This window comes from Anser cygnoides, chromosome 18, assembly GCF_040182565.1.
Source record: "Anser cygnoides isolate HZ-2024a breed goose chromosome 18, Taihu_goose_T2T_genome, whole genome shotgun sequence".
Lineage (NCBI taxonomy): Eukaryota > Metazoa > Chordata > Aves > Anseriformes > Anatidae > Anser > Anser cygnoides.
The window spans coordinates 5,889,769-5,906,695 of NC_089890.1; the positions used below are offsets into that span (position 1 = coordinate 5,889,769).

The following is a 16,927-nucleotide window of genomic DNA, read 5'->3' on the forward strand; positions in this document are numbered from 1 at the left end:
TTATGTTAACCCTTTGTTGCTGGGAGTTAGAGCTTCCCTGCTATCCAGTTAAAATAGAGCAGTGCTAGTTAGCAGAGATGCGCCAAATAACTTTGGCTAATTGAATATGGCTGTTTTTGCTTATCACTCCAGACAAAACTAAGACATTAGTCTAATGTTTTTTTAAATGTTTTAAGTCCATTTAGTAGAGTCCATGCTGTTTTACCTAAGATACTTTAGTTGATAATACAGTAATGATTATTTATTTTTTTAAAGTACAGTAAGGGGGGGCCAGTACATGCATGTTCGAACATGGGTTCATTCATACAACAAATGCAAGACAATTCCTTAACAATTCCTAATACTTGCACATTTAGTGTGCAGAAATGCCACCGGTATATTCTTTTTGTCCTCTGGCTCACTGCATTTTGGTGTGTTGGAGGATGTTAGGATATATTTTGTCTGAATTAACCAGGTTGATATTTAGTGCAAGATATTAGTTCCTCCAGATTGTCTCACAGCTTGAACCTTTGTTATCCTATGTTCTATGCATTTTAGAGGGTTCTTCAAGACAATTACCATACTAAAACATTTTAGAGCAGGCATTGACTGGGAAAATGCCAAGTGTCTAAATGGACTCCTTACATACAGGCATTGCATTCTTGGGTGTTGGTTTGTATTGTTTAGTGAAAGTATACATTTAGATGCAGATTTTCCATGGTAACAATCTCTGTATTAGGTACTTGGGGAGTGATGGATGTATATGTGGTTTTTATACAATTCAAAGTAAAATATTGCTGGTTGCCATACTGCTGTAACAGCATAAAAGTGGTCTTGCACCCTGAGAGTCCAAAACAGCTTCATTCTATAAATATCTTTTTTTTTTTTTTTTAAGAGGTATTTTATGCCTAAAATTTCTTGGAAAAATTACTGGATATGACATAGACCTATACAGAAGTATGTTTAATCGAGGTTGCTTTAAAATGGAAATCATCAGTTTTTCTGTATTTCATGTCTGTTTATACAAAAGGCTTTTTTCTTAACATATCCTTGTATAAGTAATTTACTTAATAACTCAGGATATTGTTTGTTTTATATTCACTTGAGTATTTTTTATACTGAGGCTAGCATAAATAGCCAGTTATCCCTGCTGTAGACCCAAATATGATGTCTTAAGAGTCCAAGATTTAAGAGAGAGACGAATTGTAGAGCATCTTTGCTTTAAACTGTAGAGCAGCAAAAAGCAGTTAGAAGTGGCCAGCGGAGCGACACGGCCAAGGATAGCTGAAAGCTGTTGTGTGGCATTCAGGAGAGTCCTCCCATTGCCTGCATCGAGTCGCAAAGCTGTGAATCGTGGTGCTGAATCACCTCACCTGTACTAAGGGCTCTCTTGCTCACTGGCTCCATTTAAAGGCTCCCTCTCCACTCTCAGTGAGCCTGACCTGGTCCATAAAAATGTCTGTCTGGGTTCCTAGTTATAATAACTGCATTGAGCTGTAGCTTGAGAAGCAGCTTGAACTTGCAGCGTGTTGTAGCTGGCCCTGCAGAAGGCTTGGAACTAACTAAAGTGACATCTTGGGACCTGAAGAAATGACTAAAACTTGCTCTCTGTTTTGCCAGGTGAAGAAATTTGCTTTAGCTCCAGTACAGGTGTTTTTTAAACACGATCAGATTGACTATGCAAGTTACCAATGGCTAAGGATTCTAGGACACAAGACCTCTTAAGGGGCTCTTCATTTCATATGTGTCAGGGTGCAAATTCCACACTTAACAGCTATTTCTCCTGTCCTGCAATGAGCAGTGGTGGTGATTTGTTAGAGCTGCTTTTTGAGCAGCTGCCAGAGCAGCAGCTTCTTGTGTCCGTTATATAGCTTTGAGATGGGCAGTATTTACACCCTGGGTCGCCTGGGAATACAGCGTGGTTAGGGGGATCCCACTTCTCATTGTGCTGTCCCAGCCCTGCTGTTCATGTGCCCACGTCCGTGCTGCTGCAGGACTTTGTGGGGCTGCATTTTAAAGGAGCTTGCTAAAAATGCTCCACATTCACATTAGCCCCTCCCTGCAGTCCTCCTGCACTCAGACGAGCAGCCGAGGAGCAGCGTAGGATCTTCTTGAATTCCCATCTCCAGCCAGCCTCTCCCACTCATAAAGCCCTATTCTTTTTCATGTCATTCATTCCTTTCCTTTTCAAAGCAGATGCTTTTTCACTGAGGGTGGTACATCCTTGTGTTATTTACGAGACTTTTGGGATTCTGTGCCAATTTTACCACCAGAAATTCAGTGAAGCAGAACTTAGCCTGAACTTTTCCATGGAAGTTGCAAGGCAGTGAATTCTGTTCTTTCTTTGCTTAGATCAGGCATGCCTGTACTAAGCTAAGAAATCATTAGTGGGAAATTAGCGTGGCTTCTGCAAGCAACATAACCGGCATCAATTATGTATCACTATGTTTTAGGCCTCCTGAAGCATTTATCCAGTAGTGATGAGCACTGTTGTTGGGAGCAGGGGCTTTGGGGTAAGGTCCAAATGTGTGGCGTTGCGTTCTGGATTGTGTTAGGAGGTTTGTTTCAATGTTTGTGGCATCTTCACACTGATGAGAAGCCATTGAGACCGCCCCAGCTGAGGCAGACCTGAGCAAAAAGACCTGCTGAGTTGGTCTCAATGCTTCATCTCTGGTGTGTAATCATATTAGTTACTGCAATAAGTAATGCTTGTAAAATGACTTGGTACAGCTGTTTTGTTTGGGCATGAGGCATTGTAGAAGTCTTACAAGCCTAAGGCATTCCAGTCAACAGCAGCTTCTTCAGTCTTCTTTTCATGTGGATAAGGTTATGGGAACTGTCATGTTAAGAATACAGTACGTGCCAAAGCATCCTGCTTGTTTACTCGATTTATCAGTTTTGTAAAAATTTCAACTGCCCCATTTTTAATACCTTCTTCACCGATCCCTTTATTGAATGTATCACGGTGACATTACAAACAGCCAAATTGGGACCTACTGAATTACCTACTGTAATGCTTGGCACTCTGTAAACAAAGGAAGAGTGAGGTATAATTGTGTTTACGTTGAATTGGTTATAGTTTGTTTCCTAATATATGTAAATTAGGTATGAGTCATTAACCCTCACTTGTGCACTGCTGCATATATGGAATAATTTAAAGATGATTTTTGAAAACCTGCAGGAAAAATCTAAATAACTAAATCCGTGTTCTTTCTTTTAAAGCAACTGGAAGAAAAACTGAAAGGACAGGCTGATTATGAAGAGGTTAAGAAAGAATTAAAGTAAGTGTTAAATACTCATATAATTATTTCACAAACTAGTTTAACGATGCTTGTTAAATAAAGCCACAAATCTGTGTTCTTGGAACAATAAAGAATTCAGTCAAAACCACAAAGACAGGGAAATAGGCAATATTGGCTGAAATTGCATCCAGGACCAGTGCAACCGCTGTATCTGAGAGTATTCCTTTTTTGTTGTAGCAGAGTATCACAACACCAAATAATACAAGTGTTCATGAAGAAAAGACTCTGAGATTGTTAGCCATCAAGGGTAAAAAGTTGGAAAATCTGTGGTATTTTAGGTGGACCACTCTTCAAAAATCCCCAACCAACAGTTCAATGTAGTCTGGACCAAGAATTTAATGCAAGGCCTTTGGCCATAATACCTTTTCTCTGCTTCTGCCAGCCAGCGTTCAGCACTTACCATTTTAATGCTGTGCTTATTTCACTGTATATTTTTGCTAATGTACTGTGGTTTTAAACTAAAGCCACAAACAGCCTCTTCCTATTTCAAGGGTATTTTTTAAGAGACTTAAAAGAGCCTCATTTTAAACTATAACAAGATAAGCTGTCAGGTTCAGAAGAGAAGGTTCTTGACTAGAAATATGTTTAGTGTCAAGGTTTAAATAACTGCAAGGAACTCCACCTCTTCTTTCATCACTCCGGCATTTCTGTGTGTATTTTAAGAAGATTGAAAAAATGTTACCTTGTTTAATGATGTATTTCAAATGAGGCTGGAGTCATGTGCTTTTGTTTACACATCCCTGGAGAGTATGGAAAGCAGGTTTGGTTTCGCAAGCCCAGTGACTGTCCAGACCCTGGTGCTATTGCATTCAAACCCTGCTGGCTGCACTTCTGGTTCATTGCCAGCTGCAGTACGCGCTGATGTGGGTGTATAGTTTAAGTAAAGTAAAATGAGTTGTCCATTTCTTTGGTCACTGTGACTGGTCTCAAAAAAGCTTCATTTTAGTGATACGCCTAAATATGTCCATGTTCTCTCCTGAGTTAAATAAATGCAGCTTCAGGTTTCAGCCAGTTAATGCACTCTCATATGGATTAGTGAATGTGAGTTAAGCCACAACCTTCAAATTTGGTACATGTTCCTAAATGTGAATGTAGAGAACAGCGAGTATGTCAGACATCTCACCACTTCAGCACTTTTTGGTGCTGTCAAATGCAGCCTTGCATCCAGGAAGAAGAGCAGAATTCATCCCCTGTTCTCTTGGACTTCTGTTTATTACTGGAACTAAAAAAAAATCCTGGATCTATGAAAATTCAGATGCTTTTATTCTGCCTTTTATATCCCTTGATTTGTGGGTAACATCTCTTATCTGGGCAGCATGCATTTGGAGGGACAGCTGGCTGGTTTGTAGGTGGCCTGGGGTTCACACACCATCTTGCTGGATGGGGCTGGAGGTTAAGGCCCTCCACAAGAACCCTGAGGAGGTTTACAGTGCTGTGTTGTCACAGCAACTCATTCATGCCACCTTCCCTGGTCCCATCTGGTCCAAAAGATGTTACAAAACCTTAAAAGTACGTCACCTGACGGTCTGATCTGAAATGAAACTACAAAAAGCCTTTAGCTTTAAATCTGTTATCCCATACACTGAATCCTACTGTGCCCTGAAACAGTGGCAAAAATAATCTGTTCATAACACACATGTGCACCCAAAAAAAATAATCTTGTCACTAAGGAAGAAAGAGAATATATTTCTCAGTCTTTTGGGCACTGATTTCTGTTTTTCTTAATCCCCCCAGAGAAGTTAGAGGTATTCTAGAGTGAGGGATCGCAAGCATCAGACAAATTCTAACCTTGGAAGAACTTAACTGGGTCCACATCAAGATCTGGGGTGGAAGAACTCTTTGTGCTCTGCATTGGCTTTTGTGCCAAGTGGCTTTTAAATCTATTTTTGATATCTGAGAGCTCTGTGTGTCCTTTCGGTTCCCTCTTGAGTAACACAAGTGCTAACCCTCCTGCCTTTGCAGTTGAAATCATAAAAACAGAAAGTTGAACTGTCCCAATGCACTTTTTGCTTTAGAGTAAGATCTTTCAAGTTGTCTTAGATGTGCAGACTCAAGTGACAAGATCATTCTTTTAAAAAGCAGATAACTGATCTTGACGAGCAGCAGACTGAGTTGAGATCTCATGGGCAAAGATATTCCCAGAATCCAAAGGGGAAACATTTTGCTTCCTCATATTCCTGAGAAAATATCTTTCATGACACATTTGGAGAATCATTTTTGACATGTTTAAGTTTTACATGATTTGAAAAAATGAACCCGTTGTACTGAATACCCCTCCAAGGGCAATTCAAGATACCATCAACCTGGTTTTTAATATATTTTGGCTTCTGAGAGAAGGAAATTACCTGTGAAATTGCTAGTAAGCTATTTCAGGTAGCAAAGAAGCCACTTCAAACAGGCAGAGGTCACTAAGTTTCCAGCCGAGGTTTGAATACGCATGCCTGGTCCGAGCTCAATGAAGAATGCAGCTGCTGCAAGGTTCAGGATCCTCTCTGGTCCCAGCTGGCAGTGAGCACTGGGAACTGAAATCAACTGGTAGAGCAGCCCGTGCAAGTGGTCGGCCACAACAGGAACAGGGCATTAAAGCCCACCTGTTGGTGCTGAGAGCCCACTGCACGCACTGAATACATCCAGGCTTACTTTGCACTCCAGACTGGTTCCAGTCTAGTGCAGAGGTCGGAGTGCATCATGCACACTCCTCTGGGAGCGTGCAGCTTCTGGTTTGCTTTCGCCCAGAAGGGAACACAGTTGGTGTGCTCCAGGACTGCTCGGCATGGCCAGCCAAAGCGCGGTAAGTGGGGAGCACTGGGAGACGTGTGGAGCGAGCGTGCTGCTGATGTGGACTGAAATTATAGAAACAACAGCGATTTCCCATGGAAAGTTTGCCACACGACGAATTGCTTCTAGGAATTGATGTATTTTTTAAATTCAGATGGGTCTCCTTATTTGACCCTTGTGAGGACATAACGTTGCTACTTGCTGACCTCTCAGAGGCCACACTCTGCAGAGTCTGTGGGAGGAGGAAAATACTTGCTTACCCGTGCCTGGGGCTTTCCTGGATGGGTCTCCGTATATTTTCTTCCCCAGCTCTGTAGCATCCTGGGTAGACAGAACTGTGCCTCTGCAGAGGTGTCCCAAGAAACGCTTGCTTTCAGCAGGGATTAGCAATCTGAGTAAACATGTCTGTAATGTCAATATAATGTCAGGAGCTTTAACAGCTTGAGCCATTAGTGCAAAATATCTCCTTGACTGGCATGACTCTCTTAATGGCAGGAAAGAGGCACTTTTGCACATAGGTGAGCTGTTGTGCCCATGTAAAAGCAGAGTCTCAACAGCATTGCTTTCTGTGCATGTGTGTTACATGACGGACGTAACTCTACGGTGATTTTTGCTGGCAAGGGGCATCACCCGATGATGCTGTATCATGAAGCTGATGGCCAGAATTTTGTCATTTTAATAATTATTATATTTGCAAGACTGCCTGTCAGAATTACCGCTGTATTCAGCGAGTAATGCACAGATGCAAAATACGCAAGGTTTCTGTCTCAGACTTTTTCTTTCTCGGATTTGCTGTGAGTTTGCCTGAGTACATCACTGAGACCCCTGATTGCCTGAGTGTCGCTTGATGGGACGTCTCATTCTGGATTAATACACAGACAGATTTATAGCGGTGCTGGACGCCACATGGTCAGAGGCTATTAATTAATGAGCGCTGGTGCCTGGCTGACTCCTAGGGGCATCCAGAGCTAGTACACGCTAATACTGGCCTTCTGCTTTGCTTTGACTCAGTTTCCACATTTGTTACATGATTAAACATATTCTCCCTGCCTCACAAAGTTCCCGGTGCTTTATATGTGAAAAATGCTGCATAAACACTATCTGTGTCTGTTTATGTATTTTTCTTCGACAAATGAATGTCGTTGTTGTACATTGAGAAGCTGAAGTCATTTATTGCTTCAGTCTGAGGAACTTCACACCCTGCCTGCACCAGGCCTATTTAAAAAAATTTATAAGACAAAGCACAGGAATAAGTTTGTATTCTTGTAAGAGTCTCATTTACAAGGCAACGCTAACAGAAGGACTTTGAAGGGAGATGTCCTTTGACAGCTCAGTATTTATGTAAAATATTGACAATAAGACTATCAGATTCTTCTCTTAATGTACTTATAAATATTTGGATCTTTCATATGTCTTAAGAAATATTGTGCCATTGTGCCTTGCCTTTGCTATAGAGCTAGGAGGTTATTAAAATGAAAAACTGCCTTTTAGCCTGTAGTGTCTTGGTTGGGAAGATTATTTGCGCATATTTTCCTTGATATGTGAGCTGGTGTATATTATATAAAGTGCTGTAACTGTGGCGGTGATTCCCTTGTTTTGTTGCTTTGCTGCAACTTTTTCATTCCCTTCAAGCTTCACAGATAAATTAATATTGTTTCTGACAGCTTAAAATGTTATATCCTTATTAACCTTTAAATTTACGCTTTAAACTGGCCTTGTGGGATTGCATGTGGAATGATTTAGATGACGCTTGAGAAAATTTTCTTATCCAATAACTAGTTTGAATAGTTATTCTGTATTCATTATCAGCTTGTGTTCCTGCAAGGAAAGTTGCTACTAGTTGTACTGTTGCTGGAGATTAGGAAATGATAATGTTAATGCTCATTAGTGGAGATGTTACGAAAAGAAGAAATAGAAAATAATTTCTTTTCTGCCTTCCACAGTATATTGAAATCCATGGAGTTTGCACCATCTGAAAGCTCTGGTGCGCAGGTACTGAATCTACTTTTGTTTTCTTAATTATTTCAGCAGTTCAGTTTGTTAACAAAAATTTCTCTTAAAATTCTCTTACAATTTGTTCATGTTAGCGTGGACAGTTTCTTGTTGATGTTGAGACATATGAGTTGATCGTTGCTTTCCTGATATTTTCTTATGTCAAAAGCTGAAGTGAACATTTTTTGCCTGCAAATTTCCTTTAAGTGGTCAAGAACAAAGAATGATGTTTCAGTTGATGCTGCAGTGGATAGCCATAATGTTGTGAAGTTGAGCCTTTTAAAGATATGAGCTATATACAGCTAACCTGAAATGTGCACGCGTCTTGTAGTGACCAAGGATTTTAGCATTTTTAAATCTTTGTTAGCATTGAAAGTAATGTTCACAAAAGAAAACAAGCCTTTGAGTATTGAGAAAGCAGGAAAAACCTCTGCTCATCCAGCAAGTTAATCTTACTTAAGTTTGAAGGTTTTGAATTAAATTCCTGCTTCTGAAATCTGAATTGAATATCAATATACCGGGATTAATTCTCAATATGCTTTTTAATGATCAAGGGTTGGACGTTTAGTGGAAAACAGCTGACAGGTTTCTGTGACTGATTTTATTTCTGAACAAACTGTTGATGCTGAAACATGGCATTTCGAGGAAATGCTTAAGTTGGGTCAGTTGACCTGGAAGAAATAATATCACTTTAACTCCTATTATAATCAGATTAGAAGTCTACAGCTCTTAAATTGTGAAAGCATGCCAGTACCATTTTAAAGTAAGTAGGATTCAGAAATTGTTCCATTACACATTTCAAAATAATGCAGAATTGATGAGTGATTTACACTGAAAATGAAACAGTGCATCTTTACTATAGCTCATGTAGGAGCACTGAGTGAGTCCTGCAAATATATGCATGGTGAATTCCCTAGCCGTGTACATAGCAGAGATGAGCACTTGTTTTTCTCTTCTGAAATCCTTTTTAGTGCCTGAGTGAGACTCTTAATTCTTTTAGAAACAAACCTCCCGCTTTGATTTTCTTCAGGATGCATCTAAACCGCTGGAGGTGCTGCTGCTGGAGAAGAACCGCTCCTTGCAGTCTGAGAATGCCACGCTGCGTATCACTAATAGTGACCTGAGTGGTAGGTTGACACGATTTTCAGCTCTTCTGGTTTGTTTGCTGTCTTGTAAAGGGAGGGAGGGGTGAATGAGAGATGAGAGTGTGAGCTAATGCATGGCAGGAAGATTAACAGGAAACAAGAATGCTGAAGAGTGTTTGATTTCTGCAGTTTTATAGGCTGGATAGTAAAACAAAACTTGGAGACCTTGGAGACTCTTTAAAGGTTAGGAAAGAGAGGCATTACAAGATGTACCAAGTGGTAGCGTTTGAGGCTGTCTTCTGTTTTGGGAACAAATTCATCCGTGGCACCAGAAGTCTTTTCCCCCACGCACAATGTTATGCAAAATGTTTGCATGCAGAACACAATAATCTTCCTGTCTGATACACTTAGATATATTACCAGCAGGTCAGCTTGGAAAAACAAAATACTTTCTTTTTAGCGAAGTGTGTTTGCCGTTTAGCTTTCCTAATGTGGGCTTTTTACATTTTGTGTGCACATTTTTTAAATGGCAAGTCATGGAATTTCCAGATACTTGAATGCTTATGGTTTTTGCAGCTGGAAGAAAGTTAAAAGTTGCCACTGGCACTGGGATTACTGAATTCTGAAGCGTTTTATGACTTAAACTGAGTGATCTTGGTGCATCCACCTAATAGTGATTCCTTTATACAAATTGGTTTGTTCCAAAATGTAAATGTTTGCTGCATTTGGGTTCAGTCAGGTCCAATGAGTAATGTCTTGAATGAGAGACATCAGAGGGACTTGCTGTCTGTAACTGCCTTTATTTTAAATGTATAACTGCACTTCATGTAACTGTTCTAGTTTTAATGTTTGTAAGGGGGATTCTCCAGGCTGCAACATACAAGAAAGGTGCAAACATGAAATGCATGTTGTTTGTTTTGGGGGCCTTGTTTGGCTTATTGAAATTTGAATTATGAAAAAAAAAAAAAGAAAACGAACCAAAACCAAAACAAAAACAAAAATCCCACCACCACTTCATTGGCCCTTGTAAATCTGCACTTTTTCCCTTTGCGGGGCAAACTTTGCATTTTTTATCTTGGTTTTTCCCTCTTTAATCCCCCATAATGCATTATGTTTGACCTTCCTTGTAGGGTCAGCCAGGAGAAAAGGGAAAGACCAGCCTGAGAGTCAGCGTCCTGCAACCTTGCCGGCCTCCCCTCCTTCTCAGTTGCTCCGCAACGCGGGGGAGCAGGCTTCCAATACTAATGGTACACACCAGTTCTCACCAACGGGTTTAAGTCAAGACTTTTTCAGCTCATCCCTGGCAAGCCCCAGCTTACCCCTGGCCTCCACAGGAAAATTTGCACTAAACTCTCTCCTCCAGCGACAGCTAATGCAGTCCTTCTACTCCAAGGCAATGCAGGAAGCAGGAAGCACAAGCATGATTTTTTCAACAGGTCCTTACAGCACAAACTCCATCTCTTCCCAAAGTCCATTACAACAAAGTCCGGATGTAAATGGCATGGCCCCGTCTCCCAGCCAGTCAGAAAGTGCTGGGAGCATCTCCGAAGGCGAGGAGATAGACACAGCCGAAATTGCACGTCAGGTGAAAGAGCAGTTGATCAAGCACAATATTGGACAGCGGATATTTGGACATTATGTGTTGGGACTGTCGCAAGGGTCTGTGAGTGAGATACTAGCCCGGCCAAAGCCATGGAATAAACTGACTGTGAGAGGCAAGGAGCCATTTCATAAGATGAAGCAGTTCCTCTCGGACGAGCAGAACATCTTGGCTCTTCGCAGCATCCAGGGTAGACAAAGAGGTAAGCGCTCGCCAGCCGAGGGTCTTGCCACATTTTCCTATTAGTTACAAGCATAAAAAATTGAAAGTTTCCATGTTTGAGGCCGTTTGTGTGTTGATGCTGTTTTCACCTCAATCAGACAAAAAGTGTGGAAAGTACAGCTTTCTAACACTGCTTTTCAGCACTCGTGCAGGTTAGTATCTTTGCTGATGCTGTAGCTAGCCACTGCCTTGTACTTGTCAGCCAAGGAACAGGGACATTTACACCCCTTACTTCAAAACACTGAGTAAAAAGGGTCAGTAGCTGCTATGGGTATCAGCCATCAGAAATACTTGGCGATTTTTATTTGGGGTTGTTTATTGAGACCACATTTTTGTTGTGTCTTGTGTGATTTTTCCCCAAAGTGTTTTGACAAAGTATCGTAGGTGATACGTGAGATGACTAATTAAAAACCAGTCCTAATTTAAAGCAGCTTTGCATATTTAGGGTAGTGATTTTTAAAAATAACATATGCATTTCGTTGTGATTCATCTTAAATGAAGACTGAGATTTACATTTAGAGAAACTGAAAAGTAAGTTGTTTACAGTCTAGAAATATTGGAAAGGACAGGCAGGATTTGTCTAGATTTTGTTTAATTGAAAGTGAACACTGTTAGATTTATAATCTGTTCTTCCTTTTGATGATTGTACTTGAGGGGATTATCTGCCCATCTTTAACCTCTTCATTTTTGGTATCTCTAGACATTTATTTATATCTGTCTAATCTCCTTTCCGAACGTAGCTGTAATCTTTATTAACAAATCAGCCAGCCTTGCTTCTTCCAAAGTAGCCAGCTCCTCCAGCGCTCAGACAAAGACTCGAGGGTTTGAGGAACGCTTGAACCCTCGTCTCTAGAGACAGGCTGCTATCTTCTCATGTCACACAGCCCATGATGTCAGAGCAACCATCCCCTGATTGTTTTGTTCTTACCAAACTTGTTTTTCAACAGAGAATCCAGGCCAGAACCTGAACAGACTATTTCAGGAAGTACCGAAACGAAGAAATGGGTCTGAAGGTACGTCACAGGCAGGTGTTTTTCTTTGCAGTCAATACATAGGAAGTGGAGTGTGCTTTAGCTGTGTGTTTCCTTAAAACTGTGCAGTTTGATTCTGGCCTGGAATCTGATAGAAAAACAGACAGTAAGTATAAAACAAACCATGGGTTAGACCAACACTTTGCTTTTTCTAATTCTGCTGCTGCTGTACTAACTTAACCCTGTTTGGATACTTCTTCCACTCCTATCCTCAGTAGATATGCAGATAAAGAGAACTAAGTGATAGAAGTGGCTTTATAAAATCATTGCATCTACGGAAATGCTCTCTTTGCTGTTTCTATGATTTTAGAGCAAGAAAGCTGCACAATTATGTGTAATCCAATATCAGTTGCATACTGCTTCTGCTCTAGATTTTACTTCTTTCTCCTCATGGGGCTTATGTTGACAAATACACTTTAATAAGCTGTTAAATTAGTGTGATGCTTTCTGCAGTATGGTGTATGGAAAAGACTGAACAAAAAAATAAGGGAACATCAGATCAATAAGTTACCATTAGAGAGGAACTATGAACATCTTAGTTGCAGGATTTTTCTTTTAGCAAAACAAAAACAAAACCAAAAAAAAACCCCAGCTACCCCAAAACTCTGTAGTTACTTTGATTCCAGTCAGAAATTACACAGCTCACTTACAAATGATAATCTCTTAATGAGCAATGCGATAGCTTTCACAGTCACAGGAATTTTCCCTCCTTTCTCTCCCCTTAGTGGTTAAAACAAAAACCAACCAAAAAACAAAAACAAACAAGTAATAGTTCTTAGCTGGAGAGTACTTCAAATCGTATCAGTCCTTAAATGATTGTTTCTCTTAATGTATAAAACTTTAGAAAGGCAAAAATTATTTTTGACTTCCTGCATCTAGTCATTTTTTAATCTGTTTGGGGCTGAATGTATACTCGTCCTAGTTTGCCTAGTAGCTGATGCAATTTTTAAGGATAATTTCTGGTCTTACATTTTTATCTTTGTTCCTTTCCCCTCCCGTTCTTTTCCCTTCTGTTTCCTCTCCCCCTCCAAAAAAAAGAAAAAAGGAAAAAAGAAAAAAATGTCCTGTGTGTGTTATACTAGAAAAGGAATGTATAAGCATGTAGTTCTTCCTCTGGTGATGTCAGTGCTGTCATCATGCAGCGCAGCTAGTGGACAGGCTTTCATGCAACGAGGATATTTTTCCTTTATTGTGTCATTAAGGATGTTCTTCATGTTGTAGATGTTGGTAAAGGTTCTATGTAAACTATCATCAGGTTATGCTATCAGCGTACCAGTATATATACTCTGTATGTCTTTCTATTTGCTTGTTTGTTTTTAATACAAGCTTTCCAAGTGTCATTAGTTTTGTTTTCCTCTTCAGGTAATATAACCACACGAATCCGAACCACAGAGACTGGCTCTGATGAAGCCATCAAATCCATTCTTGAACAAGCCAAAAGGGAGCTGCAAGTACAGAAAACAGGTACAGCCTCATTTCGTCTCTTGCTACTTTTACTTCAGAATTTAATTAAAACAATTACCATGAGCTTTCTGGTCAGTTAATTATATTCTTAAAACCTTGAATGTAGGTTTGAAGAGCTTTTTTTTTTTATTATTTATTCAGTAGAGTGGTTTCTGTCTGTAATGCAGCCCAGGATAAGTTAATACACATCACTGCTTGACGGGGTCTTTGTTCAGTGCTCTCCAATTCAGGCCCCAGGGACACAACTGCGTGGGAGAGGGAACTGAGTGTATTTGCCTGAGTGAAGGTCACAATCCAGCCAGCAATTACTAGTACCACAGTACCATCTTACTGTGGACATCGTGTACTAAAATTAGAACATAGGCAAACTCAGACATGACTTTGGTTACAGAATGTAAGGGTATAGGTTTTTTTTTCAGGGAGTGAGCTGGCTAATCCAAAAAGCATTTCCTTTTCCGACAATTTCATTAATGTATAACATCTTAGCCTGAGATAAGTTTAATTTCTCATTGTATGCTGTCATGTAGTTAACATTTCTGTCTACTCCACAGCCTTCCCAACTTTAAAACAGTTTCCAGTACATCTAGAGGGCTGATATTGAAGTAGAGAGTACTTTGCAATACTTCTGTTTCATTTTTTAAAATAAAAACTGATTTACAGTTTTGGATAGTCATCTTTGAAATGAACACTACGCTAATCTCATGGCAAAATATTAAAGACTAGTTAATATATGATGTAAATAAATAAGTTTATACCAGCGATGATTACATAGAGAAAAATGTGGGCTGTGTGCAGGAAACTGCAAGCACATTGTTCAGTAGCATGTTTTATCTAAGAGTGTCGGACTTCCTTTCAAATACTAACTCAGCCTCTAAACTCCCTATGAAACCAGTAGATAAAACAGAAGAGATGGTCTCACCATCTTTTCCCATTTCTTAGTTTTTCACGTATCTTATAGTGTGTGACAGGAAGGAGTATAGGGAGACAAATCTGGAAATGTATTCAGGTGAGGTGTATCAGTAGAATAATACGCAGAGTGTTTCAAGTCTTACTTCACTTTGAGGTCACTTCTTGCAGTGTATAGGTTCCCTGCCACTCCCTAGTGCTTCACTTTTCCCAGTCTTTGTAGAGCAGCTTTCAGAGGAACTGGTTTTCAAGCGCTGGGGTCCTCAGTGGAAACTAACTTAAATGGAAACACATGCCAGTGCAAAAAAACCTTCTTATTCTGCAGAGATAAGTGTACACCCATGTTACTGTCTTTGCTCATCTCTTGAATGCTGCAGAACAGCCACATGGGTCCTGGGTTCACCACTGAGATACCTCATTTAGGTGCTGTCTCTCCTGAAATGGGGCAGAGTGTGATGGCCAGGAGTCATCCTGGTTTCTGTAGAGCTGTTTATTTCAGTGATTGGAACCACGGAACAAGAAAACAGGAAGCAGGAGCACATTTGGCTTGTCAAATTAAATAATGAAGCCTTTTACTAAACTTCTTGCTTTGTTGTAATTTGTGCGCTTTATTTTTGGAGTTAAAAGGACTCACCTTATTTATATTGTAAGTGGGTATTAATAGTCTGTCCAGGTGGATACAGCTGTGTTCAGTGTGTGCGTTACGATTCATTTGTGGAGATAAAAGTGAAAGGTTAAATAACTTTGTAAATAGAACTATAAAATGTTATTGACCACTTGGGGGTAAGGGAGGAAGAGTTGAAGGCTTGATTTTCAAAGGCATTTATTTGAAAATTTTTACAATGGTGGAAAACTTGCAAGTAGTAACAGACTTGTGCAGTTGAGTCCGTGTGTGCAAATGTCCAGCACTTTGGCAACGATAAAAATTTTCCAGTGAAGAACTTTGGAAATCTTACCTTATTTTGAAAAGTGAGAATCTTTGCTTAGTTGAAAACTCCTCCCTCCCATCCAGAAATGTATTGCAGCCCGTTTTCTTGCAGGGAAATATTTACAGTAGCGCATGTTGAATATAAAGCATATTCCTCTGTTGCATTTAGTCTTTTGGTTGTTTTTCATAGCTGAGCCGGCTCAGCCGCCTTCTGCATCTAGCAGTGGCAATTCTGATGATGCTATTCGATCCATTCTGCAACAAGCCCGACGCGAAATGGAGGCACAGCAGGCTGCCCTTGAACCTGCCTTAAAAACAACACCTTTATCTCAAGCTGACATTTCTATCCTGTCCCCCAAACTAGTATCTACACCTGCAATGTCTTCGGTTTCCAGCTATTCTCCTTTGGCCATATCCCTGAAGAAACATTCATCTGTCACTGATTCCAGTATCTCTGCATTGCAGAACCTCTCTGGGCTCAAAAAGGAGCCTCAGGAGGCGCCTGTTTTAGAGCTTCATGGAATAAGTGATTCTGCCCAGGGTATGTTGAGGCATGTTAAAAATGAGTTGGGACGTGGTGGTGTTTGGAAGGACCATTGGTGGAATACTGTGCAGCATGAGCGAAGAAATGCAGCGCTTCCCGAAGATATAAAAGTTGAGGAAGCCAGTGGTGGAAAAGAAAAGGTCAGCAATCAGACTAGGCCAGATCGTAGCCAGCTCCAAGGACCATCTTCTTCAGAGTATTGGAAAGAGTGGCCAAACGCTGAATCTCCGTACTCGCAGAGTTCTGAATTGAGCATGACTGGGGCGAGTCACAGTGAGACGCCACAAAATAGCCCCCTCCCTTCATCCCCTATCGTGTCCTTGTCAAAGCCATCCAAACCTTCAGTTCCTCCACTGACACCTGAGCAGTATGAGATTTATATGTACCAGGAAGTGGATACAATAGAACTAACGCGTCAGGTCAAAGAAAAGCTAGCAAAGAATGGCATCTGCCAAAGGATCTTTGGGGAAAAGGTAAAGAATTGGTTCTCTCTTGTTACCCCAGTGTTTTGTATGTGCATTATGCTCCTCGCATCGGTACAGAGCTCAGTTTAACACAGCCATGCATACAGAAGGGGTGTGCCACATGTGTCTTATGAAAAAATGTATTTGCTTAGTATGTTAAGAACTTTAAAAATAAGCTCACAAAGGAAAATATTAGTTTCCTTGTATTTCGTGAATTGCATAGATTTTTACATAAAGATTGGCTTCAGTTGCTTACAATTAGAAATGGGGCCCCTGAATTTAGAAACACTGAAAGCTGAAGCAAACATTATTGAGACTCGGTATTTCATGCTTAATGTAATGAATTCATGGAATATTTGAGTAATACCATTGTTGTGACTGGAGAGTCTTAAATTTGTTTTGAGTGAAGATTATGGACATGAGAGCATTTTTCCTTTTTTTTTAATATTTGGAAAAGTGCACAAGGGTATTTAAACAAACACAAAGAAAATCCCCTACCTCTCCTTAGTCTTAAGTCAAGAATTCACAATCCTTTCTTATACCTGGTGCTCGGTATCTCAGTGTGCTTTCAGACCTTTTTAAGCAGTGTTTGATTACAGACACACGATGCGTGATAAGGTCTCGCATTCTGG

General features: G+C 40.3%; 1 protein-coding gene across 12 annotated transcripts in view; it reads left to right on the plus strand.

The window, feature by feature from the left end:
- CUX1 (cut like homeobox 1) overlaps positions 1–16,927 on the plus strand; it is a 268,876-nt gene that overhangs the window by 188,272 nt on the left and 63,677 nt on the right. For 5 of the 12 annotated variants that reach the window (XM_066979718.1, XM_066979720.1, XM_066979724.1 and 2 more), the window contains exons 12-18: positions 3,202–3,260; positions 8,003–8,051; positions 9,082–9,178; positions 10,267–10,938; positions 11,906–11,971; positions 13,352–13,453; positions 15,478–16,304. In XM_066979718.1, the coding sequence (XP_066835819.1) occupies positions 3,202–3,260; positions 8,003–8,051; positions 9,082–9,178; positions 10,267–10,938; positions 11,906–11,971; positions 13,352–13,453; positions 15,478–16,304 (1,872 nt within the window). The remainder of the gene's footprint in view (positions 1–3,201; positions 3,261–8,002; positions 8,052–9,081; positions 9,179–10,266; positions 10,939–11,905; positions 11,972–13,351; positions 13,454–15,477; positions 16,305–16,927) is intronic. The other 7 variants (XM_066979723.1, XM_066979725.1, XM_066979721.1 and 4 more) reach the window with 5 other exon arrangements.